At 36.1% G+C, this 22,113-nt stretch overlaps 1 protein-coding gene across 8 annotated transcripts in view; it reads right to left on the reverse strand.

The window, feature by feature from the left end:
• Positions 1-22,113, reverse strand: part of EVI5 (ecotropic viral integration site 5) — a 70,369-nt gene continuing 48,256 nt past the window's right edge. For all 8 annotated transcript variants that reach the window (XM_030226435.2, XM_030226442.2, XM_030226439.2 and 5 more), the window contains 2 exons: positions 18,314-18,409; positions 1-1,277 (listed from right to left, as the gene is read on the reverse strand). In XM_030226435.2, coding sequence (XP_030082295.1) covers positions 972-1,277; positions 18,314-18,409 — 402 coding nt within the window. In that variant the 3' untranslated portion in view covers positions 1-971. The remainder of the gene's footprint in view (positions 1,278-18,313; positions 18,410-22,113) is intronic.

The following is a 22,113-nucleotide window of genomic DNA, read 5'->3' on the forward strand; positions in this document are numbered from 1 at the left end:
CCTTGTTAAATCATGAAAAATTTATTTTCATTACATATACATGAAGGTAAAAGATTTCAGTCAATAGTGTTTTCAACAAGCATTTCTGACATGAGCCTGTTAGTGTAGCTAGGCTGAAACTTAATGCAAAGTTAGTGTTTTGCCTTTATTTAGTAATTCACTTTTAGTGTGTATATACAGAATTCATTTTCCTGTTAGAATACCAGAGACAGTAATATTGAAACATTTACATTCCTCATATAAAATGGAGTAATGTACATTTTCAGCTTGGTGTAGATACATAAATATGTACAAAATAAACATTATTGTAATTAACATATTCAGACCATTTATTATTTAGCAACATCAAAAGCAGATGCACATAGATTTAAGTGAAAATGGTGAAAAACACCTTTATGACATTAGTGACCATTATTTGCATATATGAAGTAGTACAGATAAAGGCTTGCCTTTCAAGCCTTCTGTGGGCATCCAATAACTTTAGTAAAAAAACAAAACTAATTGAGAAGCATAAGATAATTATATATATATGTGTCATGATCAGATGGTTTACTAGGGTCCATCTTGATCACAAAAGGATAACAATGTAAAACATACACATTTGTTCAGAGCATAAAATATTGCACAAAAGCAACTTCTTTTGAGGAAAATAATTCCTGTGTTTGTGAACAGCAAAACTGCTTCTTACACATTAAAGAAATAATATATTTGCAGTTTCTAAACCAAAGAACATTCAGTAATACTGTCAAAACTGTCATCCATCAACTTCTTCCCAGCCTGTTTTATGGCAATGGTATGTCATTAGCAAGATTTGGCAAAGAGAGAAGGCAGATAGACAGTACTTGTATATATTTATCACAGGCCAGACCAAATCCAATAGTTACCTAAACCAACTGCTGGATGGTTTCAGTTCCCTCAAAATTTCAGCCTTAAAGAAATATGGAAGTCTTCAGTGCTAGTCACAGTGATAATCACACAGTAGTAGAGTAAGATTCTGTTCTTCTCTGCTTAGAAACCATCTTGTCTGAATTCCCAGTCTGAAGGGCACTTTCCTCAGTATCACTGTCACTGCTGTCTACAAGAGTGTGATCCAAAGACATCCGACCAGTCCTCCTGGGAAGATGAAAGTTCACCCCACTCTCCTGTATGGAGTTAGTTATAAAATCTTCATCAGAAGAATGAAATGATTCATCATCTCCTGTGAAATGGTTGACAATGTGAATCCCATCAAAAGTGGGTTGGTCTGAGAAGTTTCTCTGGCCTTTTAGACATTTGATCTGTTAGAAAAAGTGGAAGTTGACAGTTAATCACAGCTCAAGAGTCCAGCAATAAAAAACCCAAACAATAAAAACCAAACCAAAAAAAAACAAGTGCATTTTCAAAAAATGACTTATTGAACTCTTACTGGATAAAATGAAAGATCAGAAAGTAGCACATTTGATGATCACTTCAAGTATTACAGTTTTAAGGCTTAATAATCAAGGTACCTAGAATCCGTAATGAGAGATTCTGCTTTTACTGCATCTCTAAAATCCCCACATGGATGGTTTCTATCTTCTGGAGAGGTCTATTTGTTTCGACAGCACTTTTGGCCTTAACATTTTACTTTTACAGCTCCATTCTCTCTCATATTGCCTGATTTCTTACTTGAGAAAGCACCCCCTTCAATGAACAGGGACCCAAGTAAATATTGCCAGCTTCTCAGTCACAGAAAAAAATCCCCAAGAGTATGTTTAGTTCAGTCTACATTGTAACATTAAGTGTCTTAATTATCTAATTCAGATCCAATGACATTTCACATCAAATAGTATGAGAGAAACATCTCTGCACAGCATAAAGAGATTGTAGTTGCAATTTTAAGAGAACATCAAACAAGACAAAAATTGTTGTCTGACCATGGACAGATAACATTTTAATTCAACATGCTGCAGAGTGATACACAATTTCAAGCATATATTCAAACTACTCAAAACTAAGACCCAAAGCACTAAAGTTTGGCAAGTCTCCTATTAATTTAATGAAAATATAACTGCAACTCATGGAAGACACTCTGGAGGTTGGTTGCTTTTGTGGTGTTGTTTGATCTAGAATTTAATTTTTGTTAGCTTTTAGTAGAAAATACCTCAGGGTCAGTTTGACAGTCTGAGATATTAAGATAAAAAAATCCCAAGGATGCAGATAAATATTAAAAATGGATTATAGAACCTTCCTGATGTCACGCTAAAAGCTTAAAAGATGCACCTGATGCTAATTTGGAAGCAGCTTTTTACAATAAGAGACCTGGAGAACAAAAGGAATAAAATGATGAAGAGTTTCTTTACCAAAATCTGTTTGATATTTCAGAAATCAAATATTCATTTGATATGTAAGAAGTGCTTGTATGTTCTCAGTATTGACACCAATAGGAGATTTTTACCTGTCCATTTGGGGAAGAAGGCATCTCTGTACTTACCATGGGCTTGTGCAGAAGATGAGAATAAAAAAGGAGTTGAAAAAAGATCACAAGAGTCATAATCATGCTAGAAGGCATTACATTGCATATTAGCATGTAAAAACTCCAAATTTTGATGTTATAGCAAAAAATCCCTGTTAGGATAACGGGTACACGATGTAGATCTAAACCTTTGTGGTTACTATGCATACTAACATTGGTTTTTTGCATTTTCTTCACATACACATAGGCTGCTGTTGTTTCGTGACTACTTTGTATAAATACAAGAAAAACAGAGCTCCACACTTGTACAGCAAAACTCATGATGCAAGCAAAACCAGCTTATATAAAAAATAAATACATCTGGAATAGATAATTTTTACTGCTTATATACCTAGATGCAGAAAGCCTGGTACAGAAATTCTTGTGTTATTTAGAAATATTCTTGAAAATATCCTGCAATATGATCAGATTAGCTACCACATGAATTTTCCAAAACAGCTATCAATTTTAGTTACTAGGAAAATAAAACACAGAAACCCAACAATTTCTCTCCACCCTTACCACAGGAAAAAAAAGAACTGCTGTACAAGTGACTACGAACTTCATATTAGAGTAAGAAATTATATGCTTTTAGGTCTGTACAGTTAAGCCATTGGTTCACCTGAAATTATAAAGCTGATACTCAATGTTAGTTGTTTGGAACACTCAGCCAAGCCAATGACCTCAACTGTTTTTCTGAAGACTTAAACATGATACCTTTAGATGAAGTTATTTAGGTAACATGACAAAATCATGGTTTCACGGTTTTAGGCAGCAACTGTTCCAAATGGGAGTCTGTGGAAAATGCTGTTGGTGAAGATAATCATGAATAGACACAGCCTTTGCCAGTTCCTAAAGGGAGTCTCAGAAGACACTGTGTTATCTTTGTGCATCCTTTCGTTAGAATAACAAATCTCTGACTTTCCAAAACACTTCTGATCTGCAGCTTTACACTTGCCTGCCTTTTTTCTTAAGCACTCCTCACACGTAAGGGGAAACAGACTGCTGTGAAGAAACATAACATACTGCAGAGAATACACACTACACATTTATCAGTGGTCATAGAGCTCCAGAATTTGTCTGTTTCAGGAATGGCCACCTCAGCCAGAACACTGTGGCATAGACCTTGTTTCTATTATGAGGATCAAATAGAATCTGGAGATTCTATTTGGCTGGAGAGCAACACTGCTGAAGAGGACAATGGGATCCTGACATAAGGATGGCTAACTCAAATCCACAACACCCCTGGGCAGTGAGGAAGGCTAACAGCATGCTAGGCTGCAATGACAAGGGCAAGTGCACTTTCGTAGTTGAAGATTGTTCAGAGGCCCTTCAACCTACTATTTGTCCAGGAGCATTTCTGAAGAAGCTTGGTTATTTGGAACTTTTACTGCAACAAGAAGGCTTTGTATGGCTTCTCAGAGTATTTGAAACAACTTGCAGACAGCCTGTACTCCAATGCAATTAAATACCAGCAGCTAATGCCAGCGTAAAGCTTTAAAATTGAGGTTTCCTAAAATTAAGTTTTGTACTCTCATATAATTTTTACAGTCTATCAAGTGAGGCTCTACACTTCTAAAAGAAAAAGCAGTATCTTTTTTCAAGGGAGGAACATTACTGTACTTTTGGCTCAGGGCAATGGTCCACCAGCCTAATATGGTGTCTCCAACAGTGACAACATGATGTTCATATTACCAAGCCTCCATTCACTTGGCCAGAAGCTGTTGTAGCAAATATGAGTGAAATCTTTTTCTAGCTGCTTCAGCATATGTATTATATACAGAACAGCCATCCCTGACTGATCATGTAATTTGCTGTCTACCTCCACATGTTCCTGTGGCAGTAAATTCCAGAAATTCCTTTATTTCTTTTAAACTAATCTACTTGTTTTAGTATCTGCCCCCAGATTCTAATAATGCAGGAACAAGTATGAAAAGCAGTCCTGTGGTCATTATTCTGAAACTTAAATCATAGTATCTTCTTCAGTTTTCTCTCTAGAGCAGATGACTTCCAATCCATTTTAGCCTCTCATAAACAGGTGTTAATCAAGACAATCTTCATTCAGTTCCTTTTAACTTTCCTACAGACCTTCTTTAAATTCTCTACATCCATCTAGATACCAAGTGGCAATACAACTCCCTTTATTTGGTTTTTAATATACTTCCTATTAACACCCAATGTTGCCTTGTCTGATTTGGCTGGTGCTGCATGCTAAGCCAGTGTCAGAGGACTCAATATCAACTGAAAACATCTTTCCTGATTTGTAACTACCAATTCTATGTTTGCCATTGTGTAGGTATGGCTTAGATTTTGCAATAGATGAACAACCACCTTATTCACACTGAAACTAATTTACTAATTTGTCAGCTTTTTAAGACAGACTTGAGATTCTTGTTGTCAGTGTTTTATTTGAAAATGAGAAAAGAGCTTAAGGTAGGAACTAAAGCATCAGGCCAAGATCTTGCCATTCATCTAGCCAAGCATATTGAGACAATGGGAAATCCAACTAAAGGCTTGGAATGCAAGATGTGTGGATCCAACCCAAACACTCCCCCTATACCCTAGTTCTACTCTATACTTATCCCTGAAGGAACTACAGCCATGTTGAGCAAAGTATGGACTTGCACCTCCGGGTCTCTTAGTTTCTCTTCTCTTTTATACAGTCGATATTGGTTAAAGGCTTTCAGTTTTGGGTCTGGCCTTCCTTCATGTGAAGGGAACTAGATCTCACTCCAACAAGTAACATTTAAAGGAACCTGTTTTTTACTGCTTCAATTTGCAAGAATCTCAAATCTGATCTCCAAAAAAACAGGTCTGGTAAACCACAAGTGTTTTGTTTTAATTCTCAAATCCCAATCATTTTGTCTAGATTCTAGATGACTGCAACTTCAACCCAGTTTTCACTAAAACATATTCATGTGGTCTTTAGGACATTTCAAAGGGTTAATAACATTATATGATCAAAATATATATCATCATTATCCCTTCAAAAGCCAGCTGAATCAAGAACAAAATCTTAATAACATGCGCATTTATATACCTTCTTGTGTCGAAAGAATTCAGCATTTTAAAGACAAACTGTAAGTCTACTGGCCAACACATGAAAAAACTGTACATACTCTTAACAGGTAACAATGTACTTCCACAGATACAGAAGAGCTGAAAAAATGCTAACAATCAGATCCTTGAACCTTAAAATAAACTTTCTTACCTGATGCTGACTGCCTCATCAAGCCAAGCATGAAGGAGAAACAGTAAAGAGAAATTTAGACGTTTTAAACAATTCAAAAGGTGTTCCATATTAAATCATAGAATAAAGCCTGAAGGGTGATAGAAATATAACTTGCTTCCAACTGACTAAGTCCCTTTGGGTTTTTTGAGTAGGGAACATAGGGTAAACTTTCAAGTGGGACTTTGTGAAAGAGTTTGACTTAAGCTCTGGAAGACATTTTTACGTTGAAACCTGTGAGGTTTTAAGCTAGGAGTTCAGTGGTGAAAAGTGGAAGAAAAATGCTACTGTCTGCTCCCTTTAAAAGGTTTCAATCAGTCATTAATTCTTGAAATTTACACAATTCCAAAGTGGTAAAGACAGGTTTTAACAAAGCTAGCCAATAAATATTAAATCTAGTCACAGTAAGATAACCAAGAAATACACAAGTGAGATGGAAATGTGACCATTGCCTTGGGTGAATAAAACTGGTTTTGGCAGAAGGCAGTATATAAATTTAAATGTTTATTTAAAGAATAAAGATCCTGAATTCTCAGTGCTTTTACTTGTAAGAAGAGGAATCTAAAAATCAGAGTTCCCTCTTTATTTGTTCTAACCTTAGTAACATTTGAAACTATTAATAAGATTTCCTACTTAAAACCCAAACATGATTCAAAAGAAAACTAGAATGCTGCTAAAAATATGATCTAACCACATTTAGCTGAAGAAACAAGACATAAGCATTTTCAAATACCTTTCCTATAATTCAAAAAACATTGCCAACATTGGCACCCTGAAAATAGAGATTCAGAAAATTACAAATCAATAAAAAATCAGTTATGAGGTATTAAATTTTAATCACATTTAACATGAATAAAAGCAAATTAATTGGAATTCTTAAAAATTCCTGAGACTGTCCACAGCATCTAATGGGATCCCTTATCCTACTTAACAGCTGACTGCTCCTTAGCGATGACTCTCCCATTGTAACAAGATGACTCCAGTTTAAGGCATACAGTAGTACACTGTCACTTCTTTAAAATCACTCCCACTAACTTCTTTTGGAAATATGCTTATCACAGCAAATCAACTAAGTGGAGCATCTCCAACAGAATTAGTAGGAAATACGTTGCCATTAAGGACACAAATATCAGTCCAGACAAATATTACATCCAGCAGGTATTACAATGCAGAAGCCATTCTTCCCCTCTACTCAGCACTGGTTAGGCTGCGCTTCAAGTGCAGTTTTCAGACCTGGGCCCCTCAGTTTAGGAGGGATGCTGAGATGCTCAGACACATCCAGAGAAGGGCAACAAGCCTGGTGAAAGGTCTAGAACACAAGCCCTATGAGGAGCAGCCATAGGCACTGGGGTTGTTAAGCCTGGACAGGAGGAGGCTTATCACTCTCTACAACTCCCTAAAAAGAGGCTATAGCAAGATAGGGTCTTCTCCCAGGCAACCAGCAACAGGACAAGAGGACAAAGTCTTAAGCTGTGCCAGGGGAAGTTTAGGCTGGACATCAGGAAAAAAGGCTTCACTCAGAGTGTGTGGGCATTGGAATGGGCTGCCCAGGAAGGTGGCAGAGCCACTATCCCTGGAGGTGTTTAAGACTAGCTGCCACAGTTAGTACCATGGTCTACTTGATAAGGTGGTGTTAGGTCATAGATGGGACCTAACAGTCTCATTTCACAAGTATCATTTTTCCACTTCAAGCAACTGCAGCAAAAAAACCTTGAAACTGGCAAGAGTAGCTCATCAGAAATCAGAGCAAGCAGTAAACTCCAGGCTGGATAATCCTACTGTGGGCCCAAGCCAGGACAGTGGTGAATGACAATAATAAATACCTGAACAGACATAGGCTCCTTCTTCTGGCTGTGCCAGTATGGCTGCTATTCTTAAAAGTTAAAAAAACCCAGAGAGTCTCTGGACTGACTTTTTTTTTCCTTTTTCCATCTATAGTAGGCTTAAAAGCAACAGTCATGAGGTACTACAGCATTAATTGAATCTGCCCCACTCATCATTAGCTCCTTGGAAACCAAGATTGTGTATGTGATTAATTACTGAAGTCTCCTGTTTAAGGAAACTACTACCTTTAGGATGACCAACATACTGCTGTACAACCTGAAATATTTACCTTAATTGAACTTTGCTGACCATACCACTAAAAAGAGGTAAGTGTGTTGTAAGTGAAAAGCAAAAGAGCAGCAGAGAATTTCCATGACTGAGTAATTTCAGGCTTTGGGGGTTTTTTATCAGCATTTTAATATTTGGCTTCTGTTTTAAATTGCCAGCTTTCATAAGTCATATTCAGTTTTAAGAGTAATACAAAATGTATTACAAAACCCCTATAACTGTCAGGAAGCTTAAATAAATCTACAGAATAAAATCTAGTGGAGCTCACCTCCAGTTGTCCACATGCTTATTTCATCGTGCTCTGAATGTACTCTTAAATCTCTTGACTCAAGTTTTTTATAAAAAGTGGGTTTTTTCAACATTATAATTTTGAGAGTACTCAAGCTAAAATGAAATATGATGTTAAATTAAATGTATGTCATAGAGCAGTTTTACCATAGACAAGTCTGCTGCACTGTAAACGTGACAAAGACTAAAACCAGCAACAAGTGTTCAGACCAGAAGGTTTCCAGTGAATCAGAACAGGAAACCAATAAAGCGATCAATGGGAGGTCATGACTTTTTGATCACTGCACTACATGGTTAAGTATCTGGTTTTGATCTAGTGCAGTCTAATCAAGTTTAACTTTGAAGTTAGGTATCAAATATACAACTGAAATAGCAACAGCACTGAGGAATACCCAATTTAAATGCTCTTTTGAAAAGAAGTTTTATTTCTTGAGGGAATTTTTATAAGAGCTGACAGGTTTGTTGTAGTGAGACTAGGTGCAATTCCAAAGGAAGTTCCAGGATGACAGGCCTAGGAATTTTCCTTCTACCTACCAGCTAGTTATTTATAGAAAGTTCCCAGAAAATCTTTCTACAAGAAGCTGTAATGGAAGTGTTTGTTTGGTGGGAGGACACAGCAACAAAAATATTTTAAAACAGCAGTGCAATCACACTTAATGTACTGCAATTACTACATTTAAGAAAACACCTAAATCTCAATACTCCTTTTCCCTACCATATGCATCTATAAATACAAATGTCACTGAAACCTCAAGTATTAACTAGAATGTACTGGCTGATAGAGACTGAAAATGCACCCATTACAGGCAACAGTTACAGGAAATGAGCATTTCACACTTTTACTCTGTCATTTAAAAGCAGGACTTAAACTCAGCATTTTTAAATGGACTAAGTAACATTTCTGCCCCTGACTGCAGAAACTACTTCCATCTGTGCTGGCTGTAACTCAAATTGATAAAAGAATTTTAGGAGGTGTTTACACCATATTTCCACTGTTTGCCTGCTTATATTCAGATAAGCTTACAGAGACCTATAACAAACTAACATATAGCAATCTTCTCCTGAGCTTGTTTTCTTCTGGAGCTGGCACCTGTGTATGGGTGCTAATACACAGTTTTTGCAAGGAACAACTACTCAGATAAACCAGTAGAACCTCAATTCCTCCATTTTTCATCATTTTTCCTCATTTCTCCAAAATCAGATTTATAGGCAGAAAAACATGACAGACCCTGACATAGCTCTAATCAGTAAAACAGACAGGTCACACAGCTTCAACAATTAAGAACATTATAATGCCATGATAAAGAAATAACTTTGTCTCTAATCAGTTTACTTGCTTTGGCAATCCATACAAAATTTAAAGGACACAGTGTAATTAATTATAGCTAGCTATATTTATCACTAATGCTGCAATCAAGAACTATTACACTGCTCAGCAAGACAGATTTGGAACTGTGATGTGTAGGATACAGTCAGGAAAAAGAAGGGGGAAAATGTTTATAAAAACAGCAATCACCAATCTTCATTTATTTTAGCACTGAATTCAATCTGTCACTAGTGGCAGTGAAACAGTTAAGATTCATACCAAAAACCATTGCACTCATCCAAGTAAACAAAGTCATACCTGTTCCATTTAAGGACTGACTACACCACTGTTCTGGTTATATTGATCACATTTAGAGGTTTTCTTCACCCTCACGAGGGATGGAAAATATTTTGTTGATGGTGTTACTGGGGGGAAGGGAAAGGAATCAACCATATCTGACACAAAGATGATGACTCATGGAATGAAGCACCACCATTATGGAATCAATACTGTCATTTAGGGTAAGTGTAACACGTCTGTGTTAATTACACTGTGACCACTCAAAGTTAATTGAATTTTTAAAATGATGGTTATAAAATACACAGAGAGTCCATTGTATATTCAATCTGCCTGTTGATTGCTTATTTAAGTGAGACAGTTTCTAAAGGTAGTTGCTTTATTAAGGACAATTAAACTGGAGAAAGCTACTGAATAATTAAATCTCCCAATCAGTTCAGTCTTTTAGAAATCATCTGGGTATTATCAAGCCAGTATAACATCTCTAACTCTTTTAAGGACAAGCTCAGTTAAAGCAATAAAGCAATTCACTTTTCTAAAGTATAGAGTATATATTTAAGTATCCTGTATAGACAAAGCTGCTACATTAGATTGGGTGTTTGCAAACCACATGACCTCACAAACGCTATCTTATCACATCACAGGTTCCTCAGACTGACCACAACCACTTAAATCAGACTCTGCCAGCACAGACATTCTGTAACTTTGACACATACTAGTAAAGCAACTACATTTTTTAGCTGTCCTTGCAAGAGCTTTATTTGTGGGGAGGGAAAAATCTGATCATCTCTTGTCCAACTGTTCTTGCAAGATATGGTAAAAGAAAAGCACATGATTTATTGTGCTGTAAACTTCCACGACAAGCTGAAATGCTTACTTTGTAAATCTGAGGGCTAACATATTTCCTTTCAGGGACAACATTTCTTATCAAGTAAGAAAACATTTATAAAGAATCACATATTTTGAAAGCACTTGTCTAGTAAAAAAATCTATTAGAAGATGTTTATGCGACTGTAATCTGGATTGAGAAACAAGTGCTTAACAAGAGTTAATACAGGACTTTCAACCAACATTACTGAGAACTCTGAAGGGAAAACAATTGACTGAAGTAAAAATTGACTGGAATAAATCCCACAGATCTTAGCTGGTTTTATCAAAGTGAGCAAGTAAAATGACAGTTTCCAAGAGATAAATGTAGCTGTGCTTGCACTACATGAAAAAGAAATAGTACTCTTCTTCCAGAAGAAATGGAGGGGTGGGAAATAACTTGGCAAGAGACTGAGTAAAAGAACATTATATCTAATTGCAAATATTACTGAAAGAGGATGAGACATTTTGGGCTTTGCTGGTTTTACCTTAGTTCTGATAAAAGAAATGTGACCTATTTCTGCTCCTCAGGTACTTAAATGGTGATAAATTTGATCTTCTCTCATTCTCATTTGCACATATGATCTGATCCGCTGCTATCCGTCACTCTCTAAATATGTCCTCAGAGAACCTGAAAAAATTTCTGGTCAGTTGAACTTCAACTAGAATTCACTTTCCTCAGCCACTCCTCATCTCTATTATGCAAAGCTATGTTACTTACTCCAAGTTATTTTCTCGGCTTCTGAATGCAGTCTAGTGGTGCATCAGATAAGAAAACATTTGATTTAGTAAGCATTGAATTTGACTCAATGGAAGGATAATAATAAAATTAACAGAGGAAAGGAATATTGCTTCCCACTGGTATCCCATCATCAAGCCCAGATCCAGTTATTATGAAAGAGATAGGAGCTAGGAATCTGCTAGAAGTGGTCAGCCCATCTTGTGCTACTCCAATGGGCCACAAGCAGTATCTTAATTTTGCTCTCACCTATGGCCAATGCAGAAATCATAATTTTGCAGCTTGTAAAGACATACCCTCATCTCTTCAGGGGACAACCTTGATCAGTCTGTGCTGGGGCCTAGAACCACTAACTGAGTTAAGATTATTAGCTAACCATAAAAAATACAAGGAGGAAAAGCTTTAAAACACAGTTTACCTACCATATAAATTTATAGTATTTAAGACTAAAGGAACTGTTGATGTGCTTTACTATTTCAGTCTGTGCACTACAGTGCATTGAATTTTATTTAACTTAGGTATTAATAGTGTGGTCCATATAGATGAATTTTTTTTAATCCTTCACACTAATGAGCTACAAGTTCAGTTTACCATCTCCATTTTAGTTTCAGTAGTGAAAGCCTAGAAACCTAATGCCACTTGCAAGATGTATCCTTAATTTAGCCATATAACCAATTACTCTGTTGGTCACAACTTATACATTATTTATCCTCAAAGTCATTACTTAAAGTGTCTTGAATTTTATTTACACAAGCAAAATCTTTTAAAAGCATAGTATTTAATCTCCAACTTTTATATCTCTTTTCATTAAGCCAATCTTAAAATGTTAGCTCACCAGGAGCATGATCAGACCAAGAGATAACACCTATATCAGAATCTTACTGACTGAATTAGGTTCTTTAGACATAATATCAGATCCATTCCTAGATAAATTATACCTATGTGGAAATGGAAGAGTAGTAAACTAATGCTCATTACTTCTTCAAAGAGCCATCAAGTTTTCAGATACTGAAATGGGAGATACTTTTAAAAACACCCCATTTTCTGTACTGTCAATATCCAAGAATTTAATCTCTAGAATTTCACTTAAAGGTACTATTATAAAGTCTTCTAAATGCCTGAAAATTATTTTGGCAGAATAGTTATGCTCCAGTTATTTGCCATCTTCTTCTTTTCCATAAGCCATGCTGAGATATCATTAATTGGACAAGTTGCCGTTTCCAAATGTTGGACCAGTATGTCACACTAACATCAGACTTTTGGTTTTCATTCAAATATCAAACACCTGCATAAGATTTGCACATTATCCTTTCTTCTTCTCAGAATATTGCAACTAATTATTTGTCAAGAGGATATCTCACTAGAAAGAAAAACGTTAGGCAGAATTTAGCTTTTAATATCAAAACTGTCGAAAGATTAAACCAAATCTATGTTTGAAATACTATAGTACATAAAGATAAAAACCTGAAATTTTACAGCAAAACAAACACATTAAAGGATTCCAAGAACAACAAAAATCACCTAACAGTATGACAAAGGCAAATTTTGTAAAATTTCATTTCAAACAACTTAGGCACTTCAGTCCTAAATCACAAAGTCTGAAAGACTGGAAACCACTTGCTTTTGTCTCCAAAGGTGTCTTGTGGTCTGCCAGTGTAGTTTGTGGGTAAGCACATCAATTCTAATCTTTTGTACCACCCCTGTAATCTAGGTAACACATACAAGCCTTGCAACATCTAACAGGAAGCAGAAGCAGCTGCTGGGTAATATATATAAAGTGACTGCACATACAGAGAGGTAGTGCATGAAATGCAGAACTTCAGCAGTTTATAAATCATTTAATTCCATTCAGTCTGAATTTAAAGGAAAAGGTGGGAAACTACAACCAACCTCCTCCTTGTTTCTCTAGAATATGTGTTTAAAAGAATAACAGCTTGTTCAATAGTCATAGTTTTTCTTAAGCATTCAAATTTACTTAATGGAAACTTGTAACAGGCCAAACTTCCAATGTATTCATTTCCACATAGCTTAACAGGTTTACTTCAGTACTACCTATTTAGTGATCTATTCTCTTCAACAGTAAAAACGTCCCACAGAAGTTGCTTTCACATAACATTTCCGTATCTAATGAAAGGCAACTTCTGTGACATGCTAGCATTCCTGGTGCAGCCTGAAAGTATCTAAGCACAGGACAACTTTGAAGGGTCTGTGTGCTCAAGACATTTATGTCACATCAGTTAATGCATGTGAACTGGGAGGTCAAGTGACAGAGTAGACTGACCAGTACACCTTATTTCTCCTGTGCCAAACATAGGGTAGCCAAGCTTCTGTACTTACTGACAAAGAGTAAGAAAAGCTGCTTCACAGAAGCTACAGCCTGTTGGGGCTGCACAACGAGAAGGCCTTTTAAGTTAAAATCCCACTAAGCTAGAAGTCAAGAATGCTGCAGACATAGCTTTAAGAATGGGAGAGAAAAGAAAAAAAAAAAAGAAAATTCTAGGTGGAAGGACTTCAATTAATGAAAAGAACAAATGGCAACTGGACACAAGATTCTGAGAAGGCAGTGTCTAAGGCTAGTGCATTCTGAAAGCTCTCAAAGTAGTTTACATCATGATGTCATGTTTGTGATGATCCTTGATGATTTCAGGTTTTCACAATAGTTTCAGCCTTCAACAATAAAGTAATAAGTCACAACCACCTAACAACTTTGCGCCAAATAAATCACAAACTCAGCCAATAAGGAGGAAAGGAAATATAGCACTTAATATACGTGACTGATCACAAGATTAGCTACTGGCTAACTCGAAATACTTCAATCTGAGTGTCCTTTCATTATGCATCAGCTGTTCTTTAAATATTGATAGGTTGTGTAAAAGATTACAGGATAGCTGTCAGTAACTTTTTAGGGAAAGAGTATAAAACCAGATATGTTTACTAAAATTCAAAATGCAAGTAATAATTGATCTACATGTACTTGATTTTTGAGTGGAACTATGGTTGCACTGAGGAATTTAAGAATTAATTCACTATTTTACATAACATTACAAATTATACTTTATATTCTAACCCATACTTGGTTGTTCAAATCAGTGTAAAGAAAGAGGTGCATGTAAATAGATTTAAGACAATGTGCATAGAACCACAGAATTGTAAAGTTTGGAAAAGGCCTCTAGAGAGTCCAACCATTAACCTAACACTGCAGTGTTCATCAGTAAAGCAGAAGTTTACAGAAGTCTAGAGCCTAATAGAGCAGAAGTTGACAACTTCTGGTTATAATATTCTCAAAGCTCCAAATTTTGTCTGTTCTCCTGAAGTGTTCATCAAATACATGTTTAACACTTACTCTGAAGTAGTTAATATTCAACTCAGCTTACCATGCTTCAGAAATCCTCTGGTTAGGTATAAAAGGAATCAGGCAGGCAGCTTGTTAGAACAAGCCAAAAATCCAATAATTCCATTTATAGTTATTTTTAAGTGTTTGAATGGTAAGAAAAAAGGCATCTTTTTCTATTTAATTACCTTGTACATTTAATACCAGTGTGGCTCATCAGTTCAGTTTTGGGTGCCATACTACCAATTTCCAGTATGTGTAGTTTTATTCAGTAACAGGAACACAACTTGAATGTACTACAATTAAGTCTTCTTATAATATTATTTGAAGACTGACTGTAGCATTACTATTCCTAGGTGAGTAATAAAACCAGCTGAAATTTTTCCTTTTTGCTGCAAGCTGCATTATTCTTAAGAAGCATGCAAAATTTTGAACTCAGCAAAAGATGACCAAAATTAATTTGATTTTTCAGAAGTTTTGTTTATACTTACAAAAACTTCCAATCAATTGCACTTTGTAATCTGAATCCATTGATTAATTATTTGATACATCATGCAGAGTTCCAATACATAGCTGATTTAGGTTATCACATTGGAATGAGTGAGAGAAATATCTGAATACTAAGGGCCAAACTTTTCTCACCCTGAAAGCCGAGAGATGGTACAGCAGCAGCTTGTTGCACCTGTACTATAGCAAACTCCAGTCCCCAACCCACCTTCTAGTGAAGAATTCACCTTTAGACACTCCTCAGTAATAGTGACTCTCTGCTGTCCTTATTGGTGTCCCTCTCTGATATTCTAGATTTCCCTCTGCCTGGCTACTAGCCTGGCTTGCAAACACTGATGAACAGTAGACCTTTCACAAGAATTCTGCAATTAGGATGGATCGTGCTGTTGCCACAGCTTGGTATCACTGCCATCTGATGGATGATATCATAGAATAGAATTAAAGAATATATAGCTCTTCCAGGCTCCACTGACATAGAAACATTAACATTCCTACTGCTGGCTAAAGGCACGAAATAGTGTTTATCCAAAGGCCAGAATACGGACTTAGTCAGCAGTTACTTGTATTCAATACAGATTTGGTCATTATTTTGTTCCATCTTTCAGATGAAGAACCTGCAACTTTTCTGGTGTAAAAATCTGTAAAAATGCAGTGCCAGAGAGGGGAAAAAAAGTTAAATATGCAGAATCAACATTGATGGCCATGACAAGACATTTCACCTTGTTTCACACATATCTGTCCCACCCCTACCTTAAATTATAAGTTTTGCTTTAATTAACATTTGCATTTATGTGCAGTTTAAAGTTATACAATTGCAAAGTATTAGAAGGTAACCTTACAGTCACCAAGAGCTCTGTTCCTTTTCCAGTGCCTTTCACATGCTAACCAGTTGGGAGATTGTGGTCAGCATGTCACATACACCATCACCCTATCTTCAGGAAGATGCATTTGCAAATGTGTAACGTTTCTTTTAGCTTTTGCAGAAGTAGAATCAGAAAGCAGCTAGCCAAAAAACAAAGAACATGGCCATTAATGGATGCATGCATGAAGACACTTCAGTGCAGATTTAAGGAAGTTGTTTATTTAACTAGCATTGACTAATTATATTTCTAACATTTAGCAGTTGAGAGCAAATGTTTTTGCCTCTTCCTGTTGTCATTTTCTTCAGATTTTGCTTTTTGAGGAAACACTGCAGGAAACACTGCTTTCCCTCTTAAGATTTGATTTAAAAACTAGACAAATAAATAGGTAACAGTAAGGGGGAAAGGGAAAAGTAAGTCATTAGTAAACAAAGTCTTCTGCGCCTGAATATAGTCTGTGTAAAAAGCATGCAGAATGCTGCCAAGGTAGCACACGTCTAATACATACACAGTTTCATAAAATCATAGAATGACTAGTCAGAAAATATCTGTAAAATCATCAAGTCAAACCATTTCTTCATATTGTTCCTATATATCCTGGAATTATTTCCTTCCTATAGTGTTTACCTAGCTTGGAAATTAAAAATTTAGCCACCACAAAGAACATATCTGGAAGAGGAGTTCTTTTCTACATGGAATTACTCAAACTCGGCTATTGTTGAAATTCATGTTCTTCACAGCACTTCCTTTCTGCAAATTGAAATGCTGATAAAGATTTGACTAGAATGAACTGAACCAGGAATGACTAGAATGAACTGAACCAGGAAATCACTGGTATTACTTAGAATTATCATTATTCTGTGAGCTTATGAACATCATCTCTCATCTTCTTTCCAACCTGTCCACATTACCTTATACACATTAAAGATGTGATAAAAGATATAGATATAAAAGATGTAGATAAAGATATTGCCTGCCTTTATGACAATTCAGTTGCTCAGCCAGGCATATAATCACAGATGATTGTATAGAGAAAATTATGAAAATTCTACTTTTCCCCCAAAGCAGTGTTTCTTACCTTTAAAACCTACAGCGAACAGAGGAAAAAGTTAGTACAGTGCCTTATTTTGTTCATAATGCAAAAATACACTAAATATCTGGCTTTCTGGGAATTCTTCAAGAAAGCAACAAAGAAAATTAATTAGAGTGCTTTAATGGAGAAAGCCAGGTTATTGATTTTTAAATCGGTTTTTAAGTGAGCTTAATGATTAGTAAAGGTGCTGGACTGATGACCCTAGAGACTATCCTCCATCTATTGCATAGTGATCTATAGCACAGACAACATTCCAAGATCCTCAACTGTGTTATAAGTCTCAAGGGGTTGATCCTAAAAGCTTGGATCTACCCAGATTGTTATGAAAACAGTATCTACGCTCAAAGAAAGGATGTGTTCATTTAATAAAAGCAAAAAGGCAACAAACAATTAGGTTGAATTGCTTTTCAATCTATGGTTTTAAGCAACACTCTCAGAGCTGTGTATGAAAAGCTAGAAAGAGACTCTACTGCAAAGATGACCAGACATTTTGCACATGATGGAGTATTAGGTAAAGACCTTACTTCACAATGCAGCATGAACTGAAATGAGCCAGTGAGCACAGGAGTTACATAAGCCATTTTGGTTTCAAGACCTTCTGATCTTTTTAACTAACAGAAAGTTGCTACAACTATTAGAGCAAGGAAGTTTGAAGACAGACATTTCATAGATTGAAGGTTTTGGCAGTTTAAAAGTTAAAAATCTGTTAACTGATATTAAGCAAGCATCCTTTCTTTTTTTTTTAAAGCAATCTCAGTATACAACCACATAAAATTTGTCCTTGCAACAGCAAGAACCAGAAAATTTACGCATGAATTCTTCTACTTGCACAAGTGAGGTTTAGCTTCTAACTATAGTGGCCTTAATAGCTGTAGCAAATAAAGACATCAAGGGGCTTATTTTCATATATGCAGCTCCAAATGGAGTAAATGCAACATGAGTATGATCAATTCATGAAATTAAGGAAAAAGTCAAGATGGAACATAAATGCTAATCTCATTTAATGTCAAATCACAAAACTAATCACTTCATGTTCTCTTACATTCCAAGATAAAGGCAAGATTCATGTATAAGAGCTTTATTGCATTCATTTAAAATAATGTACTTCAGCAAAAACAGGTACTGAGGATATAATAACTATTAAATAAGCAAAACCTGCCACAGGTGAGAGGACAAAAGTACAAGTGATCAGAGACTATAATATCACTCACCTCATGATGCAGCTCAGCTATCTGATCTTTCAGTTCTCTGATGTACTGGTTAGAATCAGATTTATTAAGCTGCCCTTGAATTTTTCCTTCTTCTTTCTGTTTTGGTTAAAAAAGAGAAATCATATTCAAATTATTCAAAGATCTAATATATTAAAAATCTTATTTTAACTGTCTGCATATTTTTGTCATGAACTAAAGGTATTCCCAGACACCACCCAGCACTTTCATTTGGTTGAAGTTACAGCAGGTATCTAGACATGACTATAGCTCATTTTGCTGAAGTTTTAATTACACTTGAAGAAAGCAAACAGTTTACTTTAATAGTCAAATTGAAAGTCATTAGCAAAGAGAGGTTAAATACCTTTTAGAATGAAAAGTGTTAACTGTTGATCGAAGGATAAGACAAAAAGCTTTAATGGAGAGGTTCCTTTAAAATTTCCCTCTGAAATATAAACCCCAGGCCAAAACTATGAGGAGAGGTAACATACTACCTTCCAAACCCTTTTGCTGGATGAAGAGAACAATCTAGAACACTGTCAGTAATGGCAATATCGAATCACTCTCTCTTTTTTTCAGGCTTTTTCTTGCAGTGAGGTATGCATTACATAATTACTCAAAAAATAATTTTGTCATAATCACTATTAATTCCCACAATCTGTAACAAGAACAAGATCCTTTAATGCATATTTCCATACTGAACCTAATCTCCAAGATAACCTATGGCCAAATTCACACACATAGACAAAAGTAGCATTAATATTAACAATAGTTCCTGTCCTAAATTGATTAAAAATATCCAAATGCAGTCTGACCCCATCATCTCTCTCTACGAGAATGACTACTGGCCTGTGAAACAAAAGCAACATAATCTACAGGCTAAAAATACATCAGCATGTGAAAAAAATCTTCCTTGCTGTCAGACACTAAGATTCCACACAATGAGCCTGACCTGATCTCTTGAGGTAGCAGGAAGATATGGGAGAAATTATTAAGCCCTTTCCCTCTGCTTGAAACCTTGACTTTCCCATTTAAGCCTCTTACTCTATGGACTCTACTATGTCACAGCACACTCTGCAATCAAAATGCAACAGTAAAGCAAAGTTTTAGCAGAAGTAGATCAGAGGCGCCATAGCCCTTCTAAAACAGAAGTGTAAAAACCAGCTGAACTTAGGTAGAAACTGGGTGCACAAGGGGCTGTGAAACAGGCACTGCCAAGGTCAGTCCAGATAAACTAACAGCAGAAGCAGTAACATTTAGCAGGTTGGGTTTGGCACAAAAATAGCTGAAAGCTGTTTGCATATATCATATGGGAATTCCACACTTCCATTACATTTAAGTGGTGTTATGATTGTGTGTATTTGCTCATGGAAGAGCTGGCTGCAGCTACAGTCAGAGCTGAATGGAAGGCATAAGCCTGGCTTGCAAGATGGCATTATTACTGAAAGGCAAGTAAGTTTCAGTTTTCCTTTCAGAACTACAGATTTTATAGAGCTAGCAATTCACCAAAAAAAAAAAAAAAAAAAAAAAAAAAAGTAACCCTGCAATGGCATTTTCTACAAACATACTTTAAAGAAGGTCATGCTGTAACTTCCTCTTGCAACATTCAAAATGCAAGTGATCAGAAGCTGATCCTTTTAACTCGCTGATAAAAAAAATCATCTTCCTAATTAAATAATTCCATGTTCTGTGGGCTACCTAGTCTGTCTACAGTGGATAAATTTGAAGGATGACATAGAAAAAAATTATGACAAGATATCAGAGTCTTCTTTACAGCTGCTGCTCATCCCTGACCAACAGAAAAGTACAGTCTAATAAGTTGATCACACCAGTGTCTTTTAAAGATTCTTATGCAAGTGTGGTAGCAAACCACCGTGAAACATGCAGGAGTCATACACCACACCATTAAAATAAATTTTAATTTCTAGCAAAATAATCTAATTTAGAGAACAAATGATAGACAGTGAAAGCTTACCTATCTAATGGACAAAAAAGGCCTTCAAAGTTTTATCTGTCAGATTATGATTTTTAAGCTACCCAATGTTTTTAATACTGTGAAATGAGACTGATCTTTCTCATCAACACATACATTTTTATACAAGTACAAAGTATTACCATGATCTTCCAAATTGTTTCACCTTCCAGTGACATTTCATGTGAGATCTTAATGCAAATAATTCCCACCTTCTGATGAGCATTCATTAATCAAAGGCAAATCTGAATGTGAGGAACTTAAATTTGGTAGTAACATTCTTTAACAGTAGTTTTTCATTAGGGGAGCTTGACACCACCACCCCTCAGCTTCCTTTTCTCCAAACTAAATCAAGCCCAGAATACTTGGCCACTCCTCACAGGACTTTCTTTTCAGCCCTTTCACCAGCTTTATTACCTCTGGACACATTCAAGGACCTTCATATCCTTCTGAAATAGGTGAGACCAGGACTGCCAACAGTAGTCAAGAAGCAGCCATACTATCAGTTACTACACAGATGCACTGACATAAGAAAAATTAAATTGCTTTCATGCAGTTTAATTTCATTTAATGCTTCTTATTGTGGCATTTACTTTAGTAGGAACTGGACATTTAACTCTGCATTGCTTGCATACTGTGCTTGAATAGTTTTGGACTACTGTGCTTGAGCAGCTCTGTACTTCTGAGGAAAGCACTCAAATCAACTGTATGGGTTCAAAACTGAATTACAATTTAGAAGTCTTTAAGGTATAAATGTCACACCTTAAGTAATTAATAATCTCCACGTTAAATTCTTTAAATCTAGAGTTATTCACATAGGATGTGGGTTGCTGGCTCAGTTTTTTGGTGGTTGGGGGTGAGGGGGAGCACTATTATAACAAATCTGTGATATCTGGAGAAGTCACAACACAAAAACTAGCTGGTTGCTAGGCAAATCATAGTAATTTTAAATTTAAAACTAATATACAGAGAAAAAATTAGAAAACATATAAATAAGCAAAGTGTGGGTATTATCAGAATTGCAAAATAATGAAAGCTAGCCAATTCTAGAATGTAGGAATTTGTTTAAAGCATCCTGCAATCACATGTGAATTAATCTCTACACCCACATCCCTGGTGTACTGCATCTGCCCATTGGCACCGCTGCAGTGCCTACCTCCTCTTCCCAGAAGGACTTTTAGAACAGCAATGCCAGCTGGTGTTATACTGTAATTAAAGATGCATCATCTTGATTTCACTGCTTTTGAAGATTTTTAATTGCTCCTTTTTAGACTCTTCTGACAGACCAGCTCCAACAGCACCACCAGGGTTAGAAATCTGTATCAGGGCAACAAACACCCTCATGGCAGCTATCACCTCTACCCCAGGGACAGGTGTTTGTAGCAGTGTACTCAGCCAATACACAGTCCAACCCCCTGCCCCAGAGGCTGTGTATATAGTGGGAGTAGCATGGGCAGCAAAGCAGGAAATGAGCTCTATAGATCAAAAAAACCCACTGCTAAAACAGAACTCACTTAGGCCCCTTCACAGTTTTGGAAGCTCTCACCTCTCTCATCCTGCTGTGAAGTAGTAGAGTGACTGTACTTGTGTGCATACCAAGAGTTACACGAGAGCTCCTGAGAGGAAAAATCTACATTCCAAAAATTTTCTCCTTAAAATGTTAAAAAATTCTGTCCACCAAAAACTATCAGCTGAGAATCATGGATTTCATAGCACACTTAAATCCTCTTTTGTCTGGCTTTCTAAGAAAAAAGCATCTTGCAAAAAAGCAACAGCTAGTCTCAAAAAGCCACCTGATGCTACTGATTACTCCTGAACATATGGAGACCTT

This window comes from Serinus canaria, chromosome 8 (genome assembly GCF_022539315.1).
Source record: "Serinus canaria isolate serCan28SL12 chromosome 8, serCan2020, whole genome shotgun sequence".
Classification (NCBI taxonomy): Eukaryota; Metazoa; Chordata; class Aves; order Passeriformes; family Fringillidae; genus Serinus; species Serinus canaria.